This window comes from Macaca thibetana, chromosome 1, assembly GCF_024542745.1.
Source record: "Macaca thibetana thibetana isolate TM-01 chromosome 1, ASM2454274v1, whole genome shotgun sequence".
Lineage (NCBI taxonomy): Eukaryota > Metazoa > Chordata > Mammalia > Primates > Cercopithecidae > Macaca > Macaca thibetana.
The window spans coordinates 146452728-146479475 of record NC_065578.1 but is presented as its reverse complement, the minus strand read 5'-3'; the positions used below and the strand labels follow the sequence as shown (position 1 = coordinate 146479475).

The 26748-nt window shown below is 37.3% G+C and overlaps 1 protein-coding gene across 12 annotated transcripts in view; it reads right to left on the bottom strand.

The window, feature by feature from the left end:
• The window catches only part of ESRRG (estrogen related receptor gamma), a 643046-nt gene that overhangs the window by 172865 nt on the left and 443433 nt on the right, over positions 1-26748 (bottom strand). For all 12 annotated transcript variants that reach the window (XM_050780447.1, XM_050780458.1, XM_050780479.1 and 9 more), the window contains one exon: positions 5810-6225. In XM_050780447.1, the coding sequence (XP_050636404.1) occupies positions 5810-6212 (403 nt within the window). In that variant the 5' untranslated portion in view covers positions 6213-6225. The remainder of the gene's footprint in view (positions 1-5809; positions 6226-26748) is intronic.

Sequence of the window (26748 nt, the reverse complement as noted above, 5' to 3'; positions counted from 1 at the left end):
GGTGGAGACAGCTGTGAGCTCAGGAAGGTGACATACCTGTCCTTCTAGTTTAGCATCAAGGATAACTCTGTGCTATATGACACGAACCATCCAGTGTCTGCGTATCCCAGTCACATTCCCAGTATCAACCAAAGTTAATAATTTATTGTACATTTACTATGGGTCAAGTACTTTGATACTCATTCTTTCATGTAACCCTCACCACTTGGGAAACAGAGGAACGGAGGGGTTAAGGTCTCACAGCTGGTAAGTGACTGAGACTTGGGCCTGGCTTTTATAAATCCAAAACCCATGCTATAATGAACATCTTTTTAAAATATCATATTTTAAAATATACGATTTCCTACTTTTTAAATGTGGGGGAAAGAAGAATACTCTATAGCACTATAAGGAGCAGTTAGAATGGCTATATTATCTACACAAAGAAAACTATTTATAAAATTATTGTCCTTATGATATGGACAGAAGAACTTCAGGAGGCCAGTGTTTTTTGTCTATTAAACAATTGAAATATGTATTGACCTACTTGGGTATAAGGATGTTTTCCTTCTCTTGCCTCCTTAACAAGAGTCTAGGAGAAACTCTTAATGAGAAGTTCGAAAAGAAAAGAAAAGAAAAGAAAGAAAAAGAAGGAAGGAAGGAAGGAAGGAAGGAAGGAAGGAGGGAAGGAAGGAGGGAAGGAAGGAAGGAAGGAAGGAAGGAAGGAAGGAAGGAAGGAAGGAAGGAAGGAAGGAAGGAAGGAAGGAAGGAAGGAAGGCAGGCAGGCAGGCAGGCAAGAAGGAAGGAAGGCCGGCTCCACTCATTTATGAATTAAGGCCAAAATTGGAATTGGAAAATAAATCAAAATAACAATATCACATCCCCAAAATTACTATGCCTAAAAAATGACATGAAATCGCTGCTGCCATTGTAACCCTATTTGATGACAGGGTAGAGCTGTCAAAGTTTTGTAAAAAGAATTTTGGTCAGCTGAAAACAAAAACAAAAAAGCAAAACTTTGGTTTCTACCCAACTAAATGCTGACCTAATTCAATAGTTTTTCAATGATAACTTGAAAATAGTCAATAAGTAAAATATTCCTTTCTATTTACCTTTCATTGAAATCCATGATTAATTGTCTTTCACAACAGAAATAGCACATTCAGCTCTGAAAACAACAATTTGTATTACTTTTCTCAACATGTGTTCTGGATAGATGTTCTTTTGGTTCCAAGTTTAAGAAGTATTTTTCCCAACTTTTTAAACTTATATATTTATTACACACTCGATAACCAATCCTAAAAATAAATTGTTAAAATAAGAAATAAGATGGCTCATGCCTGTAATCCCAGCACTTTGGGAGACTGAGGCAGGAGAATCTTTTGAGGCCAGAAGTTTGAGACCGGCCTGGGCAACATAGGGAGATCCCATCTCTACAGAAGAGTGAAAAATTAGGGAGGCCTGGTGGTGCATGCCTGTTATCCAACTACTTGGGAGGCTGAGGGGGAGGGATCACTTGAGCCCAGGAGGTTAAGGCTGCAGTAAGCCAAGATCACATCACTGTACAACTGCCTGGGCAACACAGTGAGACCCTGTCTCAAAAATAATAAGAAGAAGATATATAAAAAAGGAAAGATCTTAACAGATGATGGCGTACATGCAAATGCCTATGGATGCACATGTCCCTTAAGTCAGTGAGAGTAGAATCAGGCCCTGGTGAGGCAGGAGTCACATTTATGTAACGGCCTGGCCATTGGGGCTCTAGTCTAGAAAGACTTGTTGTCAAGGGGAGTTACATAATCTCTTCTTTTTCCTTAGAGAGCTTTAATGGAGGGGAGGGAGAGACTAAGATCTGTGAAGGGTGGTTTGGCTGCAATGCTGTCTGAAGGCATGAGAATGAACTCTAAGGCAGCTTCAGCATTGGAATAAGAGTCTGGGCCACACTCAACATCTTTGGAGTTCAACCGCTATCGCTACTGTATTTGGCCACAGAAAGGAGGGGCCGTTCCAATCTTCCTTACAATTACCGCTCTAATTATTACATTATACTTTCACAATTTAATCCCTTTATTTGCCTCACTGCCTTTTTGGGGCTAAGTGAGCACCACAGTGTGATGCCTGATGATGTAGCTAGCAGGGTAGCCTCACCAAGTGTTGCGCAGCTGCCAGCTACAAGCACAGCCAGGTGGGCAAGTCCAGAGTGCTAATCTGGACAGTGACATCTCTGTCTTCTGCTCAAAATCCTTGAAACTTGCTCTCTCCAATATGGAGTAAAACTGAGCACATACATCAATGCCAAGAATCACCCTGTGCTTTGCTCTGTTAAGCTTTTGGTAGCATTTCAGCATCCTAAAGAATAATCATGCATAGAATTCCAATTGCTCTATTCTAAGTATTGTTCAGTAAGTAACTATTGCAGAGCTATTAATGTCTAACCTATAAAATGTTTTGAGACATGTATCAGGAAATTTTTTCACATTGTTATTCTATCTTTACAAAACATACCAAAGACTCGAGGGTTTAATCCCCTAAACCCTAAACATTGGTATTTCCTCAAGGCAGGAGACATTTGTTAGAGGAATTCATCTCAATCCACAGCCTTTGGGAACAAAGCTTTAATAAAATGTGCATAAGAGGACACTCCAACCAACCTGCTGTCTGAATCGCAGTAGGTTCTCAGTAAATATTTGTTGAATAAATGGGAGTGGTTTTCACATCGAGAACCTCTTGCTTATATCAGTGCACTCAGTGCTCCTGAATTTATCCCAAAATATTTGCTTATCTTTGTGTAGTTACATGCAGAGCTGTGTAAACTGAGTTAACAAAATCAAATTAATAACAATTTAAATTTTATATACTTTGTAACCATAAGGGTTACAACACTGTTGAACAATGGCTGGTAAATACCCAAAGATATGAGGTGTGCTTTCATTCTCAAGTTTTGCAGTGGTACCAAATAGACTGAAGAGATTTCTCAAATGCCCAGAGGTGATAAAAAGCCTTGTGCACAGACCACCATTGTTTTTAGCTTACTTGCTTTCCATGTGATTTTCTATTTCATTTTAAACTTAAGTATTCTGAGGTTAATGCCTTCAACTTATAGATGAGGATAAAGAAAATAAAGATCCAGTAAATTAAAGATTTTTGTAAGAAAATATCAGTAAATATAGCAATGTTGAGCCAGAAATTATAAAGATACAGCTATGAAGATATTTAGGACATTCATATATACTGCATACAACTTGGCTTTGTGCTCTTCATTACAACTATGAAAGGCTATGAAAAGATTAGGATTAAGTATCTCATCTACTATGTAAGAGTATGATGTCTTGAGAAATTGTGCTTTGGGTAAACATTTTTTTTTTTTTTTTTTTTTTTTTTTTGAGACTGTGTCTAGCTCTGTCACCCCAGGCTGAAGTGCAATCATGGCTCACTGCAACCTGCAATTCCTGGGCTCAAGCAATCCTTCTGCCTCAACCTTTCCAGTAACCAGGACTACAGGCACATGCCACCATGCTCAACTAATTTGTAAATTTTTTACAGAGATAGGATTCTCACTTTGTTGCCCAGATTAATCTTTTAAACTTTTGGCCTTAGGGATCCTCCAGCCTCAGCCTCCCAAAGTGGTGGGATTACAGGCATAAGCCACTGTACCTGACTAAGTAAACATTTTGATTGTGTTCTCATCAGCCACAGATCAAGGAAGTTATGTAACAGACAACAAAAAAGCAAGGGAGAGACAGTACAACCAATTCCACTAGGGATTGTCACTAAAATGCTCAGTGCAACTGATGGAGAAGAGTTGGATTTCCAGATGCTCTTAAAAGGGAAGGTGGGCCGGGCGCAGTGGCTCATGCCTGTAATCCCAGCACTTTGGGAGGCTGAGGCAGGTGGATCACGTGAGGTCAGGAGTTCGAGACCAGTCTGACCAATGAGATGAAACCTTGTCTCGACTAAAAATACAAAATTAGTGGGCCGTGTTGGTGCCTGCCTGTAATCCCAGCTACTTGGGAAGCTGAGGCAAGAGAATCACTTGAACCCAGGAGATGGAGGTTGCAGTGAGTCAAGATCATGCCATTGCACTCTAGCCTAGGCCACAAGAGTAAAAATCCGCCTCAAAAACAAAAAAGAAAAAAAAAGGGGAAGGTGGGAGACTGCTCTATGTACACATAAGGGTTTTCAGAATCATGTTTTGTGGAAATATTTAAAAGAATTAGCACTTAACAAACATTACTTCTTTTGTGCTTTGAAAACTAGTACATCACAAAATTATGAAGGCTCCAAATAAATTGGTTTCAGTTCTGCCCAACAAGGGGCCATTAGATGATGATGGTCTATGGTCAGTGGTAAATCAGCAGTAGCATGGTCTAGAGCAGTGGTTCTAAATTTGAATTACATCAGGATTACACAGAGGGTTGGTAAAATGCAGATTGCTAGACCCACACCCAGAGATTCTGTTTGAGTTAATACAGGAGGGGGCCTGGGAACTTGCATTTCTTACATTTTCTCAGATGATGCTGGTACTGCTGGTACAGCCACTGTGCTTTGAGAACTGCTGTCAAATAATACAACACAGTACAGTGCAGTGGTTCTTAACTTTGCCTTTACATTAACCATCACCTAGGAAGCTTTCAAAAATCCCCCTTTCCCTGGCTGTACCCAAGACCAATTAATTCAGAATTTGGGGACATGAGCCCTGGCATCAGCATGTTTTTTTAAGTCTTCCACTGATTCCAATGAGCTGGCAAGTTTGAGAACCACTGATATGTGGGAAGATAGACTTCGTGTCCATAACTGGTTGTTAGGAAGACACATTTCATAAACCACTGAACAGAACCATTGGTGAGCTGTGGATCCTCAAAATATATGTTTTTCCTTCCCCTATTTTCTTCAAAAGTGAATCACAAGAGAACTAAAAACGTGAATTTTTTTGCCAGAATATATATATATATATATATAGCTTTTTAATGAACTAAATTCTAGATCTGTAGATCACCAGTTTAAAAGGGCATAAACAAATTTCAGTCCTATTTTTCTACACTATATGGGGGAAATAATGTTATTTATAAATCTGAAATCTATGAAGTTTGGGGTATATATCACTTATATATGTTGGAGGTACGTTCTATCATTCGATGACATTTTGTTGGCATAATTTGGAAATTTTTTACATAAATTCATTTAAAAGTTAGAATAAGTATAGCCAACCACAAGGAAAAAATAAAGATGAGTAGGTAATTAAATTGGTCTAGAGCAGTGATTCTTAAAATTGGTCCCTGGACTGGCAGCATCATCAACATTACCTGAAAATTTATTTAAAATATACAATCTCAGGCAGGTCCCCACTCCAGATCTAATGAATCAGAAACTCTGGAGGTAGGACCCAGGAATCTACATTTTAACACGATTTTCAGATGATTTTAATGCACACTCAAGTTTGAAAATCACTGGTCTAAAGTATTTATTTCCATGCATCTGTAAGAAGATCCAAAGGGGTCAAAAACACTGTTAGTCCAATGTGCATTTGTACAGTTGCTCTATAGACCCACATTGCTCTAATAATAACTATGCGCTTATAAACCCTACCCAAAGTTTATTATCCTTGCATCATTAAAGCTTAAGAGTAAGAGGAAAATTAATAGATATGGAGTATATCTGGGGGGATTTTAGTCTATAAATCTTCCACTATCAATTGTAATCTATTTCTATTTTCTACTCGAGAGAGAATTAAAACTATGGTACTTGACTTATGAGAATAAGAATAAGGAAAAACAAAAACTCATCACGTGAGGTTGGAAGTGGGGAGAGTATTCCCAGGTCCGACACTAACCTTGAATTGTCCTCTTGAAGAACGCCTTGCAGGCTTCACATGACGCTACCCCATAGTGGTACCCAGAAGCGATGTCACCACACACTAAACACAGTCTCTTGGGCATCGAGTTGAGCATGTATTCACACTTGGTCTGGGGATCTTCAACGATAGTGCTGGAGCAGTCATCATACAGTTTCCTGACAGGACCACTACCTCCCAGGATAGGAGCAGAAGGGTAGAGAGGTGGCGAGTCAAGTCCGTTCTGATGGCCATTCATGGTTGAACTGTAGCTCCCACTGGCGTCTGATGAGCCACCAGGGCTGTGGTGGTTGACGCTGTCCGTCAGGGAGGCCGGGCTGGAAGGTTCCGTCTTGATGAAGGACGAACAGCTGGAATCAATGTGTCGATCTTTGTTTGACATTCTGCAGAGAAGCCTGAGATTGAGGGAGATACAGAGAGAGAAAGAGGAGAGAGTGTCAAACACAGACACCAAAAGAGGTAGAAACAAAAGAGATGGTGAAAAAATAGAGAAAGGGAAAGGGAAAGGTAAAAGGAGGAAAAAAAACATTCATATGTTTAAAAAATTCATATGTTAAAGACATTGCTCTTTGAGAGTGTTTCCTAAGGGCTAGGGACTACACATCATTCATTCTCTAGTCAATACTTCTTGTTCTACAAGAAGGTAATCAGCATAAGGGCATGACAGGGTTACAACAAGGGGCCCAGACAGGCCATAAACAAAAGCTCTAAAGGGTCCAATTGCTTTCATTTTACCTTTCTCTTGGAGAACCAGTGTCAATATCTAAATCAACTCTAGATTCTAAATTTATCAATGGAAGAGGTGGTGATTTGCAAAGTCTATACCATTTCTAAAATTGTATTTATCCTCACTCTACCTTTCCTTCCTCATTCTGATGCTGCAATCATTTTATTATGAGCGGAATAAAACTTTTATTTTCAAGGCTGAACAGATGATTCTCAGCTCTGTAATTACTGTTTGTCAGCACGCTTCCATAAGCATAACTGTGTCTTTTATTGATCTGACTAAAACACATAGGGAATATATCCTCAATCACTTTGTTTCTTTATTTAAATTGCTCTATTTCATAGCCATTTGGCAATATAGAAAGACATCAAGTATAAAATTAAAGCCAATATTTAAAGATTATTTCCTAGAGCCTGCAAAACTTAGTGACTGATCACTAGCATTCATTAATAAATGCGTGCATGTGTTCATGCACATTCACATATGCCATTATTTAAGAGATGAACCAGTAAAAGCCATTTGAGCCTTCAGTATACCTGTGAGTTCACAAATCTGATATTATATTATCTGATGTTATAAAATCTGATGTTATATTTATATTCAGTAAAGTAGAAATGTATCAAATTTTGTCCTAAAAAATATACTTGTGATGGTCCTTCCCCCACTTCTTTTTGTCATTTAACATTATACCTCCTAAAAGGAAAAATGATGAAGCATGTAATCTGGCACACTGTTTCTCTTATCTGGAAGAAACACTTCATCCCTCTTTCTTTGTTGGTCTCACAAGCGACCGAATTTCTGGAAAGGTAATTAGATGAAAAGATATAATTGGTCCTATTTTCTTTTTATTTAGCCATTGTGCAAAATCTTGTTTAGCAAAATCTCTAAGAAGCTTCCGAGAACTCACTATAGAAAGAAGAGGTGACAGTCAAGAAAGGGACTTATATAATTGCTTCCCAGTGGAAAGCTGATTTATGGGAATCCCTCTGGGTAATGGTCATTCACTAGAATTTGGGGGACTCGTCACAGGATAACCAAAGGGATGCAGTTATCTCTTTCACTATAAATCTAATGATTTTTGATCATTGCGCAAATTTCATGCTCTCCTCCAGGTACTCCATTGTTCGGTTACTTTAAAATGAAGAAAAATATGGAACTTTTCTGGCAGGAAGTTTCACTTAACTGTTCCAAGAAGGCGGTCTCAGGAGCAAAGCATTGAGGCAAGGTTTGCCTCTTACCAAAGATATTTCACTTTGAGAAATCTTGCACAGCTTTCTAAAGTCAAGCAGTATCAGGATGTGAAGAAAGCAAATAGGAAGGAGAAAGCCACCAAAATATCTTCGTGCTTTCGTCCACCCACTTGTGTTGTCCTTTCCTCAAGAACTAGTGAAAGAAAAAAATATCCCCCTCGCCAGCCTGAACTACGGCGTCCTCTCTCTTCTGCATCTGCTGCCTTGTACCCGTCACTGTTAATGAACGTTGTAATTAATAGATCGCTCTCCTTGTCTCCTTAGCACTCTGGGCTAAGCACTTTCCTCAAGTCAACGTTTGAAAGAAAGCGGGTCGGCACTGACTTACAGCAGCCCTGTGAATTCCTTTTAATTTAGAGCACTTACACCACCACTTCACTTATTACCTTATAATTACTGGACTGCGCGCACATACATTATGATCTTAGACTAGAGTTAGAAGTTATTAGGGTACTAAACCATGCTTGCTCCCCTTTCCTCTCTCCAGCACTGAATTTCTCACAGCTATGACAATTAACTATTTCACCATCTGCCTACAAGGCACCATTTCTTTATTTAATTTTTTTTTTTTTTTTTCATCCAGAGGAGAGTTGCTTGGGGCTGCTTGATCTTCAGGCCCTCTTTTTAAAAATTCTTTTTTCCTCTCTCTCTTTTCCTGTATCTTCCATGGTCACTTCCACCCCAGTTTTCTTTTATTCAGGCTCTTCTTCATGGACTTGTAAAATTTGCAGAACTCTTGATTTAAAGAACAAGGCCAGAAATTGCCCTCCCATTTACGGATCAGTTATTTGCTAAACCATCAAATATTTATGTGTCAAATGCATGTTGTTAAAGTCCCTGAAAAATAAGGACTCTCCAGCAAGTTGTCGCATCCAAAATTTCACACCATAACTTGGCAATAGGCTGGATAAAACAAGGAAATTCAGGAGGCACGAGCTGCCAGAGAGGTCCTTGAAACAGAAGAAATATCTTCTCCTAAACAAGGTCTGGCCACTGGAGCCATAAATGAAAGTGAACCCACTGGGTTTGTGCTGCAGGTTGTGCATGTTTTTGCCCTGCCACGAAGTGTTTCCTTAATTAATATCTTTTGCCCCGTGGAAATAATAAAAGTCAGAATTGCCATTTATCAAGTGCCTATTATGTGCCAGGCACTGAGCTGAGCACTTTACAAATATTACCCCTCATTGAATCCCCAAGATAACTTTGTAAGGGAGATATTTCTCTTTAGGAAACCGAGCCTCAGACCTTTCAAAATTTGCTGAGGGTCGTACAGCTAGGAAGCAGTGCAGCCTGAATCTGAACTCAGGCCTGACTCCAAGGTCCAGAGCAGAGATGTCTCGAGGACAACAGAGTTTTTCATGGTGTTTATTTACTCAATTTTAATAAATAAGCAAGCAAGCAAGTTAGAGGTGGCACGCAGAGATCTACTGGTTTTATTTCTCAGCAATTACATCCACAGCCCATGTATAAGTGGAAAAGGGCTGAAGGAGCCACTGCCCTGGCTGCAGGTCTGCCCTACTGCATCACCCACCCAGGGTTTGCAGTGATGCCTAAACAGAATCCCTGAAAGAACACAGTTGTCTCCTAATTACTACTTAGCTCATTACACTGAACACTTCCTAGACACTATTATATTATAACCTAAAACTACAGCGAGTCTTAATTCTCTGCCTCTCTGTCTCTGAAATTCTACAGCTCTATTATTCAAGCCTGAAATATTCACAACTATCTATAAATTCAATTGTCAGCTGGTGGGTTTTATTCTAGACTTCACTTCAATCTAAAATTAGAGGCACTAAAATTCACATTAACTCTAAGAGGAATGTAGTGAATAGGACTTTATTTCAAAAGAACACCTTTTTGTCAGAAAGAGCCATTTTCAAAATGATGGCTTTATCTGTAGCCAAAGAGAATAAGCCCAATTCCACATTGTGCTGTTAATGCAGAAATTTTAAGTCACATTGGATTAATAAAAATCTAAATTTAGTTAAGAATTATGAATAGAAATAACATGTGTCGAAATATGTGGGAAATATTTATTTTAAAGCCTTAGTATGGTTACTATCATTATTTTAAGAGAAATGGTGAGATGAACAGGGAGTAGGACCAGGTAGCTCCCTTCCCAAAACCTCTGAATGAACCCCCTGAGAATAAACTGGAGGGGGAAATAACAATGTCAAGAATAACCTTTAGTTTCTATACGAGACACTAGGTTTGAGGAATTTAACAGCCTACCTGAAATTTCAGGGCTTTAAAAAGCATTTCAACACAGTTTGAGATACAGCATCAAATAATTCTGATGATCATACTTCAACCTAAGAAGTCGTTTCCTAGCCCTGCTTAGGGCCAGCAAGGGTAAAAATTATCTTTGGTGTTAGATACTAACAATCGGCCAAACAAAATGTCTTAGTTGTTTGACTATTTAAAGATGTAATTTTTGAAAGTTCATTAATGGTGCGTATATGTGTGTACACAGAGTGAGAGAAAGAAAGAATAAGAATCAATTAAAGTTGCTGCTGTAGGGGAAAAAAGGATAATCTGTAAGTTAATGTTCAATTTATATTGTAATTATTTTTGGATTAGTAATTGTTTTCGGAGATTCTACCTACATCCAGGTAAATGTGTGATCGTGAATGAACTGTCAGGAGTTTGAATCTCCACATGCACGTGCTGATGTTCAAAGGGCTCTACATTTCAATGGAAGGTCTGAAGCTCAGCCAGTACTTTCATTTGTTAAACACTGGCATAACAATAATGTTCCATAGGGTTATGCATTATTAACCCTTTCACCGAAATACAAGTTCTTAACAAGCAGCTGTATTTCATCATGTGAATTTTACACAGATCTTGAATTCATTTGCTACTGTATTTCCCCCCTAAAACAAATGGAGAAATAAATGGGAAAATGGCTGCATAAAATTCTCCTAAGGAATGTGTGTACAGATCATCTTAGATCTTCTCGTTTGTTATACTAAGGCAAGATCTTCTGCCACTTTTACTATATCTATACCAATAATAAACCCTTTGGTAGGCTAAAGAAATGTCAACTAAAGAAGTCAACATATTTGCTTTTCTTCTTTGTCATCCTTAAGGGCCTGGAAAGGTAATCATCATCATTATAAATTCCAAATGCTTTAAAAATTTATTTCCAATATTTTTGTATAAGGACACAATGCAGCAAACCTCCAAGTTTACATGCAAATACAGAGATAAGAAGAGTCCCCAGCTCCTCTGTGTGATTCATCGGAATCACAGAATTTCAGGGACGGAAAAGAAGGTTATCAAAATCACTACTGATTCAAAACAAAAATGAATCTATGGTGATTGGTTGATTTTCTATGTTCTGAAATTACCAGATTAAATATTTAAGTATTTGTGTTTAAAAAAATAAAAAGCTCTTAATAGCCTATAGTGTGTATTTGTGTGTGTGTGTGTGTGTGTGTGTGTGTGTGTGTGTGTTTTATGCTTTCAGAAGAAAACCTCTAGACTAATGCTGTAGCTCCCAGAGGTACAGGCTTCAGAGCCCATGACCCCAGCAGCTCCCATGGCAGCCTGAGTTACAACTTCAAGCACGCTACTTTACAATGAGCTTTTTTTCCCCCTGCTTCAACTAATTGCACTCTCGTAAAGTGGCAAAATGTGAATCACTTAGTAACAAAATGGGCACCAGCTGCTATTGTCAGAGAATGGTGATGCTGAAGAAAGGGAAAGCAACCGAATGAAGTGTCATGTCAGAAATCAACGGTGCAACGTGTGATTTGAGAAAACATGACTACTTTACAGAGACAGGGTGTCATTATGGCATCACAGTAATACGATGCTTTGACAACTGCTGGGTCTAACATATCATCATTGCATTAAGGTACACTGGCTTAGTTGGGAAAAGAAGAGAAAGGATTTTTTCTTTTAATAGGAAATATCTTAAGGTCTGCCTGGTTAACCTAACGGAAGGAGATCATTAATTGTAAAGGAAGAATTGTGAATCCTGGTCCACACGCTCAGAAAGATAAAAACACATGGGCAACTTATGCACACATGCTTCTGTACAATTTTAAGGCCTGCTTTAACAAGCATTGAGCCCTACTAATAGAATGGATTTCTGTATATCAGGATCACAATGACTTAGATTTAGTAATACTGCTTCTTGATTCTTTGAACAAATAACTTGTGCATTTAGTCCAAAAGACTCTCTCTAGCTTACTCCATGAAGAACAAGAATAATAAAACAGCTGCCCTCAAAGCTGGTGCCTGAGTTGCTGACAAGAGATAGAGCTATGTAATGTGGAGACATGGAGCCAGCCCCCTAAAAAGAAAAATCAGAGCTGAAAGCTCTCCAAACTCTGTAAAAAGCTCTCTGCTGCAAGCAAAAAGGAAATTCAGTACAAGTAACCAAGACCTTCAACTCATTTCTGGCTGATCATTGAAATAAAAGTGTCCCATGCATTATAATTTCATACCTACTGACCAAACTCTTAACAGCAGGACCTCACCGAAACCCTATCTGCTTTTAGGGTTGTAGAGTTCAATGGTCCTTTCTTATTTAATTTTTTTCTAATATTAGGTTGGTCAACTATCCTGGTTTTAGCAGTAAAATCCCATGTCCTGGATACCCCTAAATCCCAAGTAAACCAAGATGGTTTGTCACTCAATCTGACATATAAAGATACCGATAGAATCCTATGTCTTCACTCCTGCGAAATCTAAGGGATTTGGAAATGGAGACAATTCATTCCTTGCAATGGAAGTCCAGAAAAATGGCAAGAGAAATGCACTAATAAGATCGACTAAACTAATGGGGACTAGGGGCATTGTAAGTATGTATGTGGTGTAAGTGTCTGTGGACACAGCAGCATCCCATTTTCCTATGCTGTGCAAGCTGGAAGTGACTGCTGATTTCCTTAAGCCATCCAGACTATTTTAGATGTAGGAAATTGCGGTTGCTTCAATTTGTATTGCCAGGTGATTTTTTATGCTTCCTGGTTGATAAACTTTATTAATGGGAAAAGAAATGGTCCTGTGATATCACAATGTGTTGCACATTATGATTGTTGACAGTTTCTGTGTTTAGGGATTCGATCTGATGCAGAGGCGCTTAGTAGTGCAATTTATCCTTAGCTTGTTTTCTTGGACCTATTTCAATCTGGGGGTGAGCATCTCTTGTTTATGGCTCTAAATACAGTAAGTGAGCTACTGACAAATCAATAAAACTGTTAAATGCATAATAATGCCGAGTAATTGCATACATGATGTTTTGCATAATTAACTGTCTGAGCTTTCTTTAATATAATGGGCACTCATGTAATATAGAGCAGTTATAAGTCTATAAAATATACACAGTTTATATGAACCATGATTCTGCTTAAAACTCTGGCTAATCATCTACATCGGCTTTGAAGGGAGAGCTCTCCTCCACTGCCAAGTCCAAATCAATTCTTATGACATTACTTTATAACTAACATGATATTTAACTGATGATGGCTATTAGCTATTATACAGATTGCATTCAAAAACTGTAACAGTAGGGGGGAAATACCATTTAGTTTAAACAAACTTCTGCCATGTAATCAATATTATTGAGGCAAATTAAGTGTTTTAACAAGTGTGTATATTTGCCCTAATGCAGCTTAATTAACTATATCCTCACAACTGCTCAACTACATGACGCCAATGGATCCGAAGAGAGAATCTCGAAAACCTCCTAGACAGAAACAAAGATGCACAGCAGATGGAAAAACAAGCATTTTGTCTCCGATCCCTGAAAATATTTCTTACTTTACACAAGTTACTCTTCTGTGAACCAAAAGCCTAAAGACAGCAGGGCTTTCGAACAGTGTGCTACAGTCAACCATTTGGGCAGTAGATGTCCCAGTATTGACCAGGTCACTATGCCCAGGGTAGAGTCTAATAGCTCTAGGCAATGGGTGGGGACCACTACTAAAACGAAAGGTTTCTATGAGATAAAAAAAAAAAAAAAAAGTACCCAAGATAAATCATTAAAATGAAGCTTACAATATATGCTGAATGTAACATTTATTCGGTGTTAGAGATTTACTATGCCATGAGCAGACCTCCTCTGCAGTAAGCTTTCTAGGGAAAAGCAATAGTCTCCTACTTCTACAAATCTCTGGTCTTTCAAACAGAAATATGGATCAATAAAGTTTGCTTGTGTTCAGACAATTCTGTTTTTAAGCACTCAAGGAGCTCACCGAAGAGAACTCGACACAACAGAAGGGGACTGACAGCTAAATGAAGACCTTCCCACAGCACCGCGCTAGAGAAGAAATAAACAGACATTCAACTCATAGAAAGTCTATGCACTGATCTTTACAAATTACAATTGAATATAGATGCTTTACTCACAGACACTCCAGTGATGGAGTTCACAAATCAAATCGAGGTCAATGAAAGCTCAGGCTTCCTGAATGTCCCTTTCCTATTCTCTGCTATACTGAAACAGGAAATGCAAATGCTATCAGAAGTTGATATAAGGATATGGAGATCATAGTATTGATGTCATTCTTTACTCATTAAGAAAATGTTTTGCAAAAGCAATTACAGTGACCAATAAACCAGCTGCCTCCACAGACATAGGTCAGTTCACCAAGAGTGGAACTCTAAAAGGTACTCTGCAACTGAGTGAATCACAGTGTTGAGCAAATCTAAATGCTAGGAAATCATTGTTGAAATAAAGGTTGCTTCAAGCACATATGAAAATTTCTGTGTTAGATGGAGATTTGCAGTACAATCAGAGATAATAAACTCCATCTGTTGGTAGCAGTTAAACTACATTTATATTTTTACCTTAATAGCTTAGTCTGCAGTAGTTAACATCTGGATGTAAATGCAGCTGGTCTTGGGCGATCTATAGCAGAGTTGACATTATATTGTTGGTATCAGGTGTTGTCCAGCTGAAGTAGAAGAGTAGTGGGGAGGCAGGGAGGAGGGGAACTCAGCTAATTATTAATCCTAAAAATTCCTCCTCTATCCTCTTTTTAAATAAACATTTCATTGAGCTAGTTACTTGAAGAGAAAGTAAAGCTAAAACACACAAGCCACTATTTGCAGGCAAGGGAAAATAACATATATCTGCACATATATTTAATTCAAGCCATGGAAATGACTAAGGATTTATTTTGTAGCATGACAGGTTTTTTTTTTTTTTTTTAAAGGATTATTCAGCAGCAAGATAGCATTCAGTGAAGCCAGTAGAAGCCACTGAAAAGCCAAGAGTTCAAATCAGGATCTGCTTGTTATTTGTCACATTCAAAAGTCCAAATACAAACATGCAGAGAAAAATGTCTAAATATAATTTGCCATTCTAAAAAATCAGCTGAAAAAAAAGGGACTATACCAGAGTCTCTGCTGCTTGCTTTTCTTCTCCTCTCCTTTCCCAGGGAGCCCTGACTTCCTGCAGTATTTGACAGAGCACTAGACATGGGTTCTAGCTCTGGATCCAGGCACTGTGTAACTGGAGCCAAGTCATTGTACCACACTGACTCTCAGTTTTCTCATTTATAAAATGAGAGTATTTGCCTACATGCTTCTTAAAGAACTCCGGCCATTTTTAAAAAGCATATATTATACTCAAATAAAAAACACACTGCCTTGTGAGTCTGATTAGACCTTGAGAGCAAGGACTATTGGACCAAGGAGTACTCTTCAAACTCCCAAATTTCCATTTCCTTTGCTGCCACTGCACTGAGTCACCATTCAGGGGCATGCCAGGGCCCGTGTGTGTGTGTGTGTGTGTGTGTGTGTGTGTGTGTGTGTGTGTGTGTGTGTGTGTTGTGTATATGTCTGTGTGTGTGTAGCAGGAGAATAAGTAATTAAACAACTTGCTACATAACAAGGAAACTGCAGCAACCACATTCAACTGAACACTCACTCCCAGTGGGCTACAAAAAGACAAACAGAAACGTTATCATTTTAGGGGAGCTGGGGAATGGGACTCTTGGTTTTTTCCTAGAAATGGTTCTCTTTTTGCTCATTACGTTTTTGGTGGGAGGTGTTGGCGGAAGGGCACTTCCCTGCAATCAGTGTCTAAGTGAATGTTTGTCCCAGTGTGTGACACCACGCTGTCAGCAAGCAGCGGGGAGCTGTTGAGTTGTTACTACATTTGATTTGACTGCCAGTAGGAAGCTTCATTTCTACCAACTGTTAGTTGCTTGCTCAAAGAATCTTCTCTTCATTTTTGGAGTGATTTTTTTCCTCTCTTCTATTTCCTGTTCCTTGATATGTTGGAAGCCCAAATGCCATGTGGATTTGTCAGAGGCAACCTTAGTACTTGGCCCCTAAGCTTGTCAGATCTGAGAATCTGGATGCAAGGGATCCATGCAGTTTGTTCAGTGTTCCTGGTCTCTCATGTAGCGTCTCCTACATCTGAAGATTGCATTTTAATTCGGAATCCCTAGACCACCCCAAGGTCAACACAGGCATGAAGTGGTTCTGCCACACTGTGGCCATGTCTTTTTACATGGTGGGATTTATTTTAGCCAACAGAACAGATATTTCTGCAGCCCTTACTAGGTGAAAATAAGTGTTGTCATTCACCTTTTTGTGAAATTTTGTTGAAATCAGTGCTAGTTTTGGTGATTGCTTCTGGCACTTTAAAAATTTTTTCTGATTTGGTAACTTTACTACATCATCTGAAAGTCTTTCTCCCTAAAAAAAAATAACTTTGGTAATTAGGAGTCTCAAATAGTGCCTCTGACAACAACTTTTGATAATGAAAAGGATCTTTGGGAAAAAAAACGAAAGAATATACGTGAGTGAAAAGGGTGAGAAAAAAAGAAAAAAATAAATCCCTGAGAGATATAACGAAAATTCAGGCTGAATGAAAAAGTAATTAACACTAAAGAGCTAAAACTGTAATTAAGAAAAAATTTCATTAAGAGGAAGCAGGCAAGCCTGCTTTTCTAAATATGACAAGGTGCTGTGTAAAAATAAAATAGAAGCAGGTTTCGGTGAGTGGAGCGGGAAAGCCATGTCTTTAACCAGATCAAATTCTCGAAATTGGCTGTCAAGACAGGATTGTTGTGATTTATACCCGTCTATCAAGTGCACGAACGAGAGACAGAGAGAACAGAGGCAAGCTGCTGTCGCTTCCATTCGCAAAGAACCTTTAATTTCCACAGCACCATCTGTTACCAAATCTAATTCACATTCCCCCTTAATCTGGTTTAGTTCCATAATACTAATTCTTCCCCAACCTTTATGAACACAAACCACACAAAAACAAAACAAAAATAAAACTACAAAAAACAAGGCTTTGGTTCTCAGTGAGTGAGAAATTGAATATTACAGAGTTAAGATGTTAAGGCTCTGGTGACGTATGTGAAGCAGGCTCTCTTCCATTAAAATGTATTCCTGGTAAGGGGATTTGTTTTCAGCCAATGAAGAGATATGAAATTGTTCATATTTGGGGTAAAAAAAAAAAAAAAAAAAAAGATATAAAAGTAGGCCGGGGACATGAAAGCAGAGGTTGTCATAAAATACAATTGTTGTCAAGTTTAGTCACTTTCAGAACTGGCTGTAAAATCACTTTGTCATCGCTTTCATATAGAGAAAAGCTCAAATTGTATTTTAGGTAAGGAAACTCAAGAGAGTGGTGTATATATTCAGAAAGAGTGGAGAAGGGTTGGGGAAAAAACCTAGGAGAAATAGAAATGGAAAACAATTACATATATCGTAAAACACAGAGATGCATATGGGTAAACACACATTAACTTCCCTCAATCTAAGATTCTATTAGCACATCCTTTTGATTCACCATTGCTTCTACTCTTAGCCAATATAATAACTGGCATTCGCAATAATGAGTCTGCAGAGCTATAAAATTAGAAAGTGCTTTCTGTATCAGAGAAAGATTAAACTATGCTCAGTAAAGATTTAGTGTTAAATGTATTTTATTGCTTTCCAAGTCTGTGGAAATTTGTTATCTCTAAAGGCAATAGTACATAAAGATCCACAAGCATCCATTACAAAATGCAAAAAAGGTACCATGTGAATACTGGGGTGAGTTTTGATTACACATTTAGTCAACAGGCTCACTACCTAAGTTTTCTATAACCGTTACAGTAATTACCATTTTGTTCTCTTACCCAGTATTATAGAACACTAGCTAGGTTACATAATATTATTCCCTCACTTTCAGAAATAATTGGAGAGACTATGATATAAAATTTATATTTATCACAGGTCTGATTATCACCCATAAATATATTTTTATAGAGAAGACTTTAACATGTAAAGTCCATGGCTGGACTTTGTAGTCTCATAACACATTTTTTAAAAATCCAAAATGTTGGGATTTTTTGGGTTTTTAAAAATTAGGATTTCAACTATCAGATGTAATAAAAGCCTGATTTTTAAGAGATATGGGAGATCATGAAAGAAGATAAGCTGTTTTATAACACTGAAACAAACAAAAAACTTGAGACCTGAATAAATATGCCTACACACACAAACATATTATCTTTACAGTCCCTATAAAAACATCAATGGTTGTCATAAACAAATGTAACTGATTAAAGATTATACAGATGAAAAAATATAAGGCAACTCTCTTAAGATTTTCATTATTCAATAAGGAATATGCTAATTCTGATATCCCTAAATTATAACATGCATTCCATAATTTTTAGAATTTCTATTTCAGTTCCAAATTAAAGAAAATTTTCGGTTCTTCACACACATAAGAGAAGCTAAAATTCATAAGACTGACAACAATGAATGCTGAGGAAGATACGCAGCAACTGAAAATCACATATGTTGCTGGGAGGGTATAAAATGGCACAGCCTCATCAGAAAAAAAAATGTTTGGAAGTTTCTAATAAAGTTAAATGGACACCATAGCACAGCATTTCCACTCCTAGATATTTACTACAAGTGAAAACATATCTCCACAAAAAGAACTGCTTAGGAATGTGTATCACAGCTTTATTTATAATATTAGCTCTAAGCTGAAAACAAATCAAATGTCCATCACTGATGAACAAATAAACAAATTATGAAATATATACCTGTGTGTATATGTGTGTGTGTGTGTGTGTTTGCATGTGTGTGTGCACTCAAAGGAATCCTAGTCAAAGATAAAAAGAAATGAACTGTGATAAATGCAATCACATTGCTAGATCTTAAAAACATCCTGGCCAAGTAAAACAAGCTAGATGCAAAAGAATACATACTCTAAAATTCTGTGATGTTGCAGAACAAGGAAAACTAATCATCATCATAGAAATCACAGTGGTTTTTCTGGAGCAAGGAGTGGGGATTGCCTAGAGAGGAACATAGGGAAGCTGGGGGTTTTATGAATTATATGGGTCATATTTGTCAAACCTCATCTAACTGCACAGAAAATATGTCTGGTTGTAAATTGTATCTAAAAGGTAATCTAAACAAAATTTTAAACCATGGGTTAAACATAATAGCAATGCATTACCAGAAGTTTTCCTTGATTCCTATGCTCTGTACCAGATCATAAATAACCGGATCTAGAATATTCTTTTATCAGTGCCTACTTCCACCTCTCATTTACACGCAATGGACTAGGGAAGTGAGAGGACTTATTGAAGGACTCCCAGAATTACAGGCAAAACCCAATTCAAACTCCAGATTTCCATCTCTTAGGCCAGCTCTTTTCCTTAACTAAGGCCTGCGGTGAAAAATATTTCACTGACTTGAATGATAAAATGTTTTTCATATTCTGTTTTTAAAAACTTATAAAATCCTTGCAACTGTAAACATAACATAAATGCATTCATGTGTATATTTTGGAAGAAAAGAAAGCTAACCTGCCTTCATTCGCCATTTTCTTCCCTCAAAATATGTCCAATAATAAAATGGCTTTAGGAAACCTGCAATGTGTGGGTAGTCATAATGTGCAGTGTAAGTCAGTCAAGGTAGGCTTAAACATTTTCTTTGTTTGGTTTGGTTTGGCTTTTGTAATAAGGAAGTAGATGCTATAGAATATAGAATAAAGAAAAATGTAGAATTTAGGAAGTAGAAATAAGAAAAAGAGGATAGTCATTTGATTTTTTAAAATACGGTTAAGCTAAAAGTATATATACACAAAGTAGAATGTATTAGGGAGAAAAATACCACATATAAAACCTGAGTAGGTAAAATGATACATTTCAAAAGAAATATATAATTTCTAAGAGGCTACCAGGTAAGAAAACTTGCATAGCAACTGGAATAAATTGAAAAATTATTTCATCACCAATTTGCCAAATGCTTCTGATGTAGTAACACCTAAGTAACACTTTCCTTAGCAGGAAAGGAAATAGATCATAGGGCTCATTTCTTGCCTTTAACTTTCACACACACAAAGGTTATAGCATTTAGTATTAAGGAGAAACAACATAATTATACAGCTAATTCATGTTTTCCTGAAAAGGGGTTTCTGTAGAATAATAAAACTGCGTGTATCCCTGAAGACAAATCTGGCCAAGTTCACCATCCATCCCTTTCAATGGCTCCACACATGCTACAGGATACCAGGTCTCTTAATCCGAGTGTCCAGACCCGGCCTTCCCTGAGCTGACCCGGCCTTTCCCTTCAACCTCAGCCTTGTATCTTAAACCATCGTGCATCGTGTAACAACATGTCAGTCAACAACAGGTCACAAATACGACACTGGTCCTGTAAAATTATAATGGAGCTGAAAAATTCCTATCACCTAGTGACGTCATAGTGCAATGTATTACTCACATGTTTTTGATGATGCTGGTGTAAACAAACACATTGCACTGCCAGTCATATAAAAGTATAGCACATTCAATTATGTACAACATGTTGTACTGATAATGATAATAGATGACTACAATACTGGTTTATGTATTTAGTATACTTTTTAATCATTATTTTAGAGTGTACTCCTTCTACTTACTAAAAAAAAAAAAAACAAAGTTACTTGTAAAACAGCCTCAGGCAGGTCCTTCAGGAGGTATTTCAGGAGAAGGCATTGTTGTCATAGGAGATGACAGCTTCATGCATGCTACTGCCCTGAAGACCTTCCAGTGGGACTTGATGTGGAGGTGGAAAGCAGTAATATGGATACTCCTGACCCTGTGTAGGCCTAGGCAAGGGAGTGTGTGTGTCTATATTTTAATAAAAGAGTTTAACAAGTAAAAAAAAAATCTAAAAAACAGAAAAAACCTTATAGAGTAAGAATATAAAGAAAAAAATGTACAGCTGTACAGCATGTTTGTGTTCAAAGCTAAGTATTATGATGAAAAGAGACAAAAAGTTGTTTAACATTTTAGCAGTTTATATAAAGTTAAAAAGTTACAGTAAGCTATGGCTAATTTATTATTGAACAAAGGAAATTTTAAAATAAATGTACTTTCACTAAGTGTAGAGTATTTATAAAGTCTACAGTAGGATACAGTAATGTCCCAGGCCTTCACATTCACTCACCATTTACTCACTGACTCACCCAGGGCAATTTCCAGCCCTGTAAGTTCCAGTCATGCTCAGTGTCGTCTACAAGTATACCATTTTTTATCCTTTATACTATATTTTTACTGTACCTTATGTTTAGATATGTTTAGATACATAAATACTTACTATTATGTAACAATTACCTACATTATTCAGCACAGAAACATGTTGTACACATTTGTAGCCTCTAGGTTATATGACATAGCCTAGGTGTGTAGTAGGCTATACGATCTAGGTTGGTGTAAATACACTTTAGGATGTACACGTAAGGAAATTGCCTAACAAAAAATTTCCCAGAACATATCCTCGTTGATAAGTAACACATGGCTGTATACATGCAATGCTTAACACTTTGTAAGTCCCCATGCTAATCAGCTTTTCACACTGCTTTACCTTCTCTCTGGAATTCAACTTTCTTACCCTTGGTTCCACTTTCTGCACAATTTCCATTCATCAGTAAAAGTACAATTGGGTTATTATTTCCTCAGCAAGTCTTTCCTGACACTCTTTCCTTTAGGCTCATAATACTACGCACCTATTTCTATAATTACAGTTAACATCTTTTTGTGTGTGTGTAATTAAAAAAAAAACTAGAGATGGCATCTTGCGACGTTGGCCAGGTTGGTCTTGAACTCTTGGCCTCAAGCAATCCCCTTGCCTTGGCCTCCCAAAGTGCTAGGATTAGAGGCATGAGTCACCACACCCAACTTTAACATCCTTTTTAATGCACAGTTGTCCCTCAGTATCCATGGGGGATTCATTCCAGGACCTCCTCTCAGATACCAAGGTCTACAGATGCTCAAGTCCCATATATAAATTGATGTAGTATTTGCATATAACCTGTGGACATCTTCCCATATACTTTAAATCATCTCTGGGTTATTTGTAATAGCATATATAATATAAATGCTATGTAAATAGTCATTATACTGTATTGTTTAGGGAATAATGACAATAAAAAAAAAGTCTATACATGTTCAGTATAGATAAAACCATCCTTTTTTTCTGAAATTTTTTATCTGCAGTTGGTCAAATCCACAGATGCAGAACCCACAGACATGGAGAAATGACTGTACATACTTACATTTCCATCCTTCCACTATGAATTAATTGTTTTACATTTCTATTTAACCCTGTTCCTGGGTTGTTGAGTAAATGAACAAACCATGAATTCACACACAAAAAAAGTTGTGGACTTTAAATGTTGGATCACACATTTCCTAAATAAAAGTGTTGTTTATACAATCTCAAGAATCTGTGAAATAAAACATTAAGCATAGAAAAACTATTTTATGGAAGATAAAACAAAACAAAACCCAAAAACCTACTGGGTGAGGTAGTATTATGATTATAAGATTTTTAATTGGAAGGCCTGGTTTTGAGTTCACCAGCATTGTCATTTGCTAAAGGTAAACTCTGACATGGTATCTACAAGTCTTGGTTGCTAAAGCTGTTAAATGGAAGGTATATCTCATTGTGAATTTTAACAAGATTAAATAAAAATTGTTTGCATTGAATCAGAAGGATATCAGTGAGCAAGGAAGAAAAATGCCATTTTAGGGTGAAGGAGGATGACCCCAAAAGTGAGAAAGTAGGGAATAGTCTCAGAGAGTGTAGAAGGGGGCGGTTCTGAAGTATACTGTAGGGGATATGGAATCAGAACTGGGTTCAGAAGCCCATTGGGGCCAGATTGCAGAAGGTTTGAAATATCACACTACCTAGATTAGATGTCACTTTGTAGGTAATGGGAAGCTACTGAAGGTAACTAAGGAGAAAAGAGAAATCAGTCAATTTGTGTTTCTTTTTTCTTTTTCTTTTCTTTTCTTTCTTTCTTTTTTTTTTTTTTCATTGTTTTTTCTTTATTTTCTTTTGACATATAGTCTCACTCTGTCACCCAGGCTGGAGTGCAGTGGCATGATCAGACCTTGCAGAAGCCTCTTGACCTTCTGGGCCCAAGTGATCCTCCCGCCTCAGCCCCGAGTAGCAGGGATTACAGGTGCGTGCCACCACACCTGGCTAATTTTTTTTTTTTTTAAATGCAGACAGAATTTCGCCATATTGCCCAGGGTGGTCTTGAACTCTTGGACTCAAGCAACCCACCCGCTTCGGTCTCCCAAAGTGTTGGGATTACAGGCATGAGCCGCTGCACCTGGCCCAATTTTTGTTTCTGTTAAACACTGTTTTGGCTCCAGCATTGTCCATATATTCACTCATTCATTCCTATCATGTTTTAAGCCTATAACTTGGTAAACAAAACAGACCACATCTTTGAACTCAGTGTTTACAGCCCAGCTATGAAGCTATTATATTATCTTCATTTATGAATGAAAAGAAAGGAGACAAATATTATGGGAATCAACAGAGGAGGTTTTTGTACTCCTAGTGTTCTACAAATAATATATAATAATTAGTCAAGCTACAATTTCTTTGACAAAGTATAATTTTTAATATATAATATGAAAACAAATTAATGCTTTGTCATAGAACTGATCATTTTCTTAAACTGTGGTAGTGATTACAAAAATCACATGTGATAAAATTATATAGAACTAAACACACATACACACACACACAAATGAATATGAGTAAAACTGGTGCTATCTGAAAAGTCCACAAACTAAACACACACACACACACACACACAAATGAATATGAGCAAAATCGGTGCGATCTGAAAAGTCCACAAACTGCAATTACCTGGTTGTAATATTACACTACAGTGATGCAAATAGTTACAACTGAAGGAAACTGGGTAAACAGGATTCTCCGTATGATTTCATACAACTTCATGTGAGTCTATAATTATCTCAAAATAAAAAGTTTTTTAAATTAACATTTTCCTTGAGGGCTAGACTATAAATCATATTTGACTTTGTATCCCCAGTACTTCATGTTATGCTGAGTTCATGTCAGCTTCTTAATAAATGTGTCACTTAAGAGATGTTTGTTGAATAAGTAAATGAATGAATTACAAAGCATCACATCAAGTAAACACATCATTTCTGTTTACTTATGCTATGAACCTGATCTCATGAGTTTCCGTGTCTGAAATATATGTTTATGACATTAATTTAAATAATAGAGTTATGAGTATCTGATTCTAGATACCATGAAGTCAAGATCATGAAGGTTTCACCAGTGTGAAAAGGTGGTTAGCATGGGACTTACAAAGCGTTAAACATTGCATGTATACAGTCACGTGTTATTTATCAACAAGGATCTGTTCTGGGAAATTTATTGCTAGGCAATTTCCTTATGAGAACATCCTAGAGTGTATTTACACCAACCTAGATCATTGAAGATGCTGGCATAGATGCTTGGATGGTTCTCTCTTCCACCACCACATCTCACAGTGTATGGTGAATTCTCAAAATAATGTTCTTAAGAAATACTGATATAATTTTATATGTCCCAAAAAGATATACAGAAAGTTTGTTCTTTTTCTTTTCTCTGCTATGGCAGCGGAAAATATTACAACCCTACTGGCTCTCAAGACAACATTGTAAAATGAGTGTTATCTCCATTTTACAGATGAGGAAAGAAGGCTGTGGTAGAACCAGAACCAAACTTGGATTTTCTGTTGAAATCCTTCACTCTGCACTACAAAATGCTGTACCACAGAGATTTAATATCAATATTTTATAACAGCCAACTTAATATGTCAACTGCAGACATAGTTATATTTAACACTTTAATCTTCTAAAGTTTTTTTGTTCTTTAATTTTCTTAAACAACTGTATACTCAGTAAGTGCCATGATGTACCTGTCTTGACTATTTGACCCCAAAATAACAAAACTGTGACCAAATTAAAATAAAAACAAAAAATGTAACTTAGTCCTTCTTAAATGCCCAATAACAAAGAATAATAGTGTTGAAAAGTCAAAATTACAGAGCAACTTAAAAAATACTAAGATTATTTATATCATAGTTACTCCTTAATTGGTACAGAAATAAAGTCTTCTAATAAGGAGAAGCTGACTTATTTCACACCATAGAAATCTGGAGCTAGATATTAGGTAGAACTTCCTGACCATATATTTGCTGTCATTAATTAACTGTATCAAAATGTATAATTAATATAAATTAATTAACTCACTGTGCCTCAGTCATCTGTTAAATAAAATGGGATACTAATACCTATCTTATCTAATGTACAGGAATGTTGAGACTCACAAGATAAAATAGGTATCAAATCTTTTGAAAAGCTTAAAGCATTATGCAAAATTAAAGTACTACTACAAATTTGTAGAACAAATTCTCTCTCTCTTTTTTTTTTTTTTTTTTTTTTTTTAAGACAGAGTCTCACTCTGTTACCCAGGCCAGAGTGCAGGGGCATGATCCTAGCTCACCGCAACATACACCTCCCGGGTTCAAGCGATTCTCGTGCCTCAGCCTCCCCAGTAGCTGGGACTACAGGCAAGTACCACCACATCTGGCTAATTTTTGTATTTTTAGTAGAAATAGGGTTTCTCCATGTTGGCCAGGCTGATCTCCAACTCCTGAACTCAAGTGATCCACCCGCCTTGGCCTCCCAAAGTGCTGGGATTACAGGCGTGAGCCACTGCACCCAGCCCAAAATATCATTTCTAATTTTTGGAATAATCAAGTATTACAACTACATCTGATTTTGTAATATAAATCCAAACTTAACACTCACAAAAAGTTATTCAGTTTTTGAGATTTGTTGTGATTTGTGTTTGTTTAAGCACTTTAGTAATGCAATCTGAGTTTTACAATCTTTCATCAATTTACACAATGTTATAGCAAATGATTTCCTTAATTCTCAGTACCTGAGATTAAGAGGTTATGCTAGGTGTTTATAGCACAGCTTTAATTTAGTCAATTCACAGATCTTTTGTGAGTATCTTCGAAGCGCAAGGCATGGTGCTAGCTGTGCTAATGAGGTCTTTTTCCAAAAGAAAACGTGGTGAATTTCAGGGAAGGTCAAAATAGCCATGCTAAGAATTAAGGTTGTGTGGAAGTTATGCAAGAAACTAATGAGGTTAGAGCCCTCCATCAGATTCCATGTGGATAACAATTTAACACAGGTCGGGGGAAAATGTGGAGGCAACTTCTAAAACTGCTTAGCTACATTCAACCATATTAGCCACTAACCACAAGGAAAATAAGACAAGATAGTGTGAAACCTATCTGTCACTACTTCTGGAAATAAAAATGACTCCTGTGAAAAAAGGCATAGTCTCAACCAAGAGCCATGGAAACTTCTCTGTGGAGTCACTTTAACAACCCACAGTATTAAGAGTTCTCAGCCTCAGTAGTTGCTGGCCACACCCTAGAGGTTTAAGCCCCTGTCCCCTCCGTTTGTCCCTAAGATGTGGACAGGTCATCTGTCGAGTTTCCAGAAGGGAACTACATATGGCAGGGATATTGATTGTTCTTATCCAAAGCTCAGTAGGAATTATTGAGGGAAAACAGGGAAAGGAAAAATTACTACAATCCATCTCATGAAACACTTGGCCAACGTTACCCATTAGCT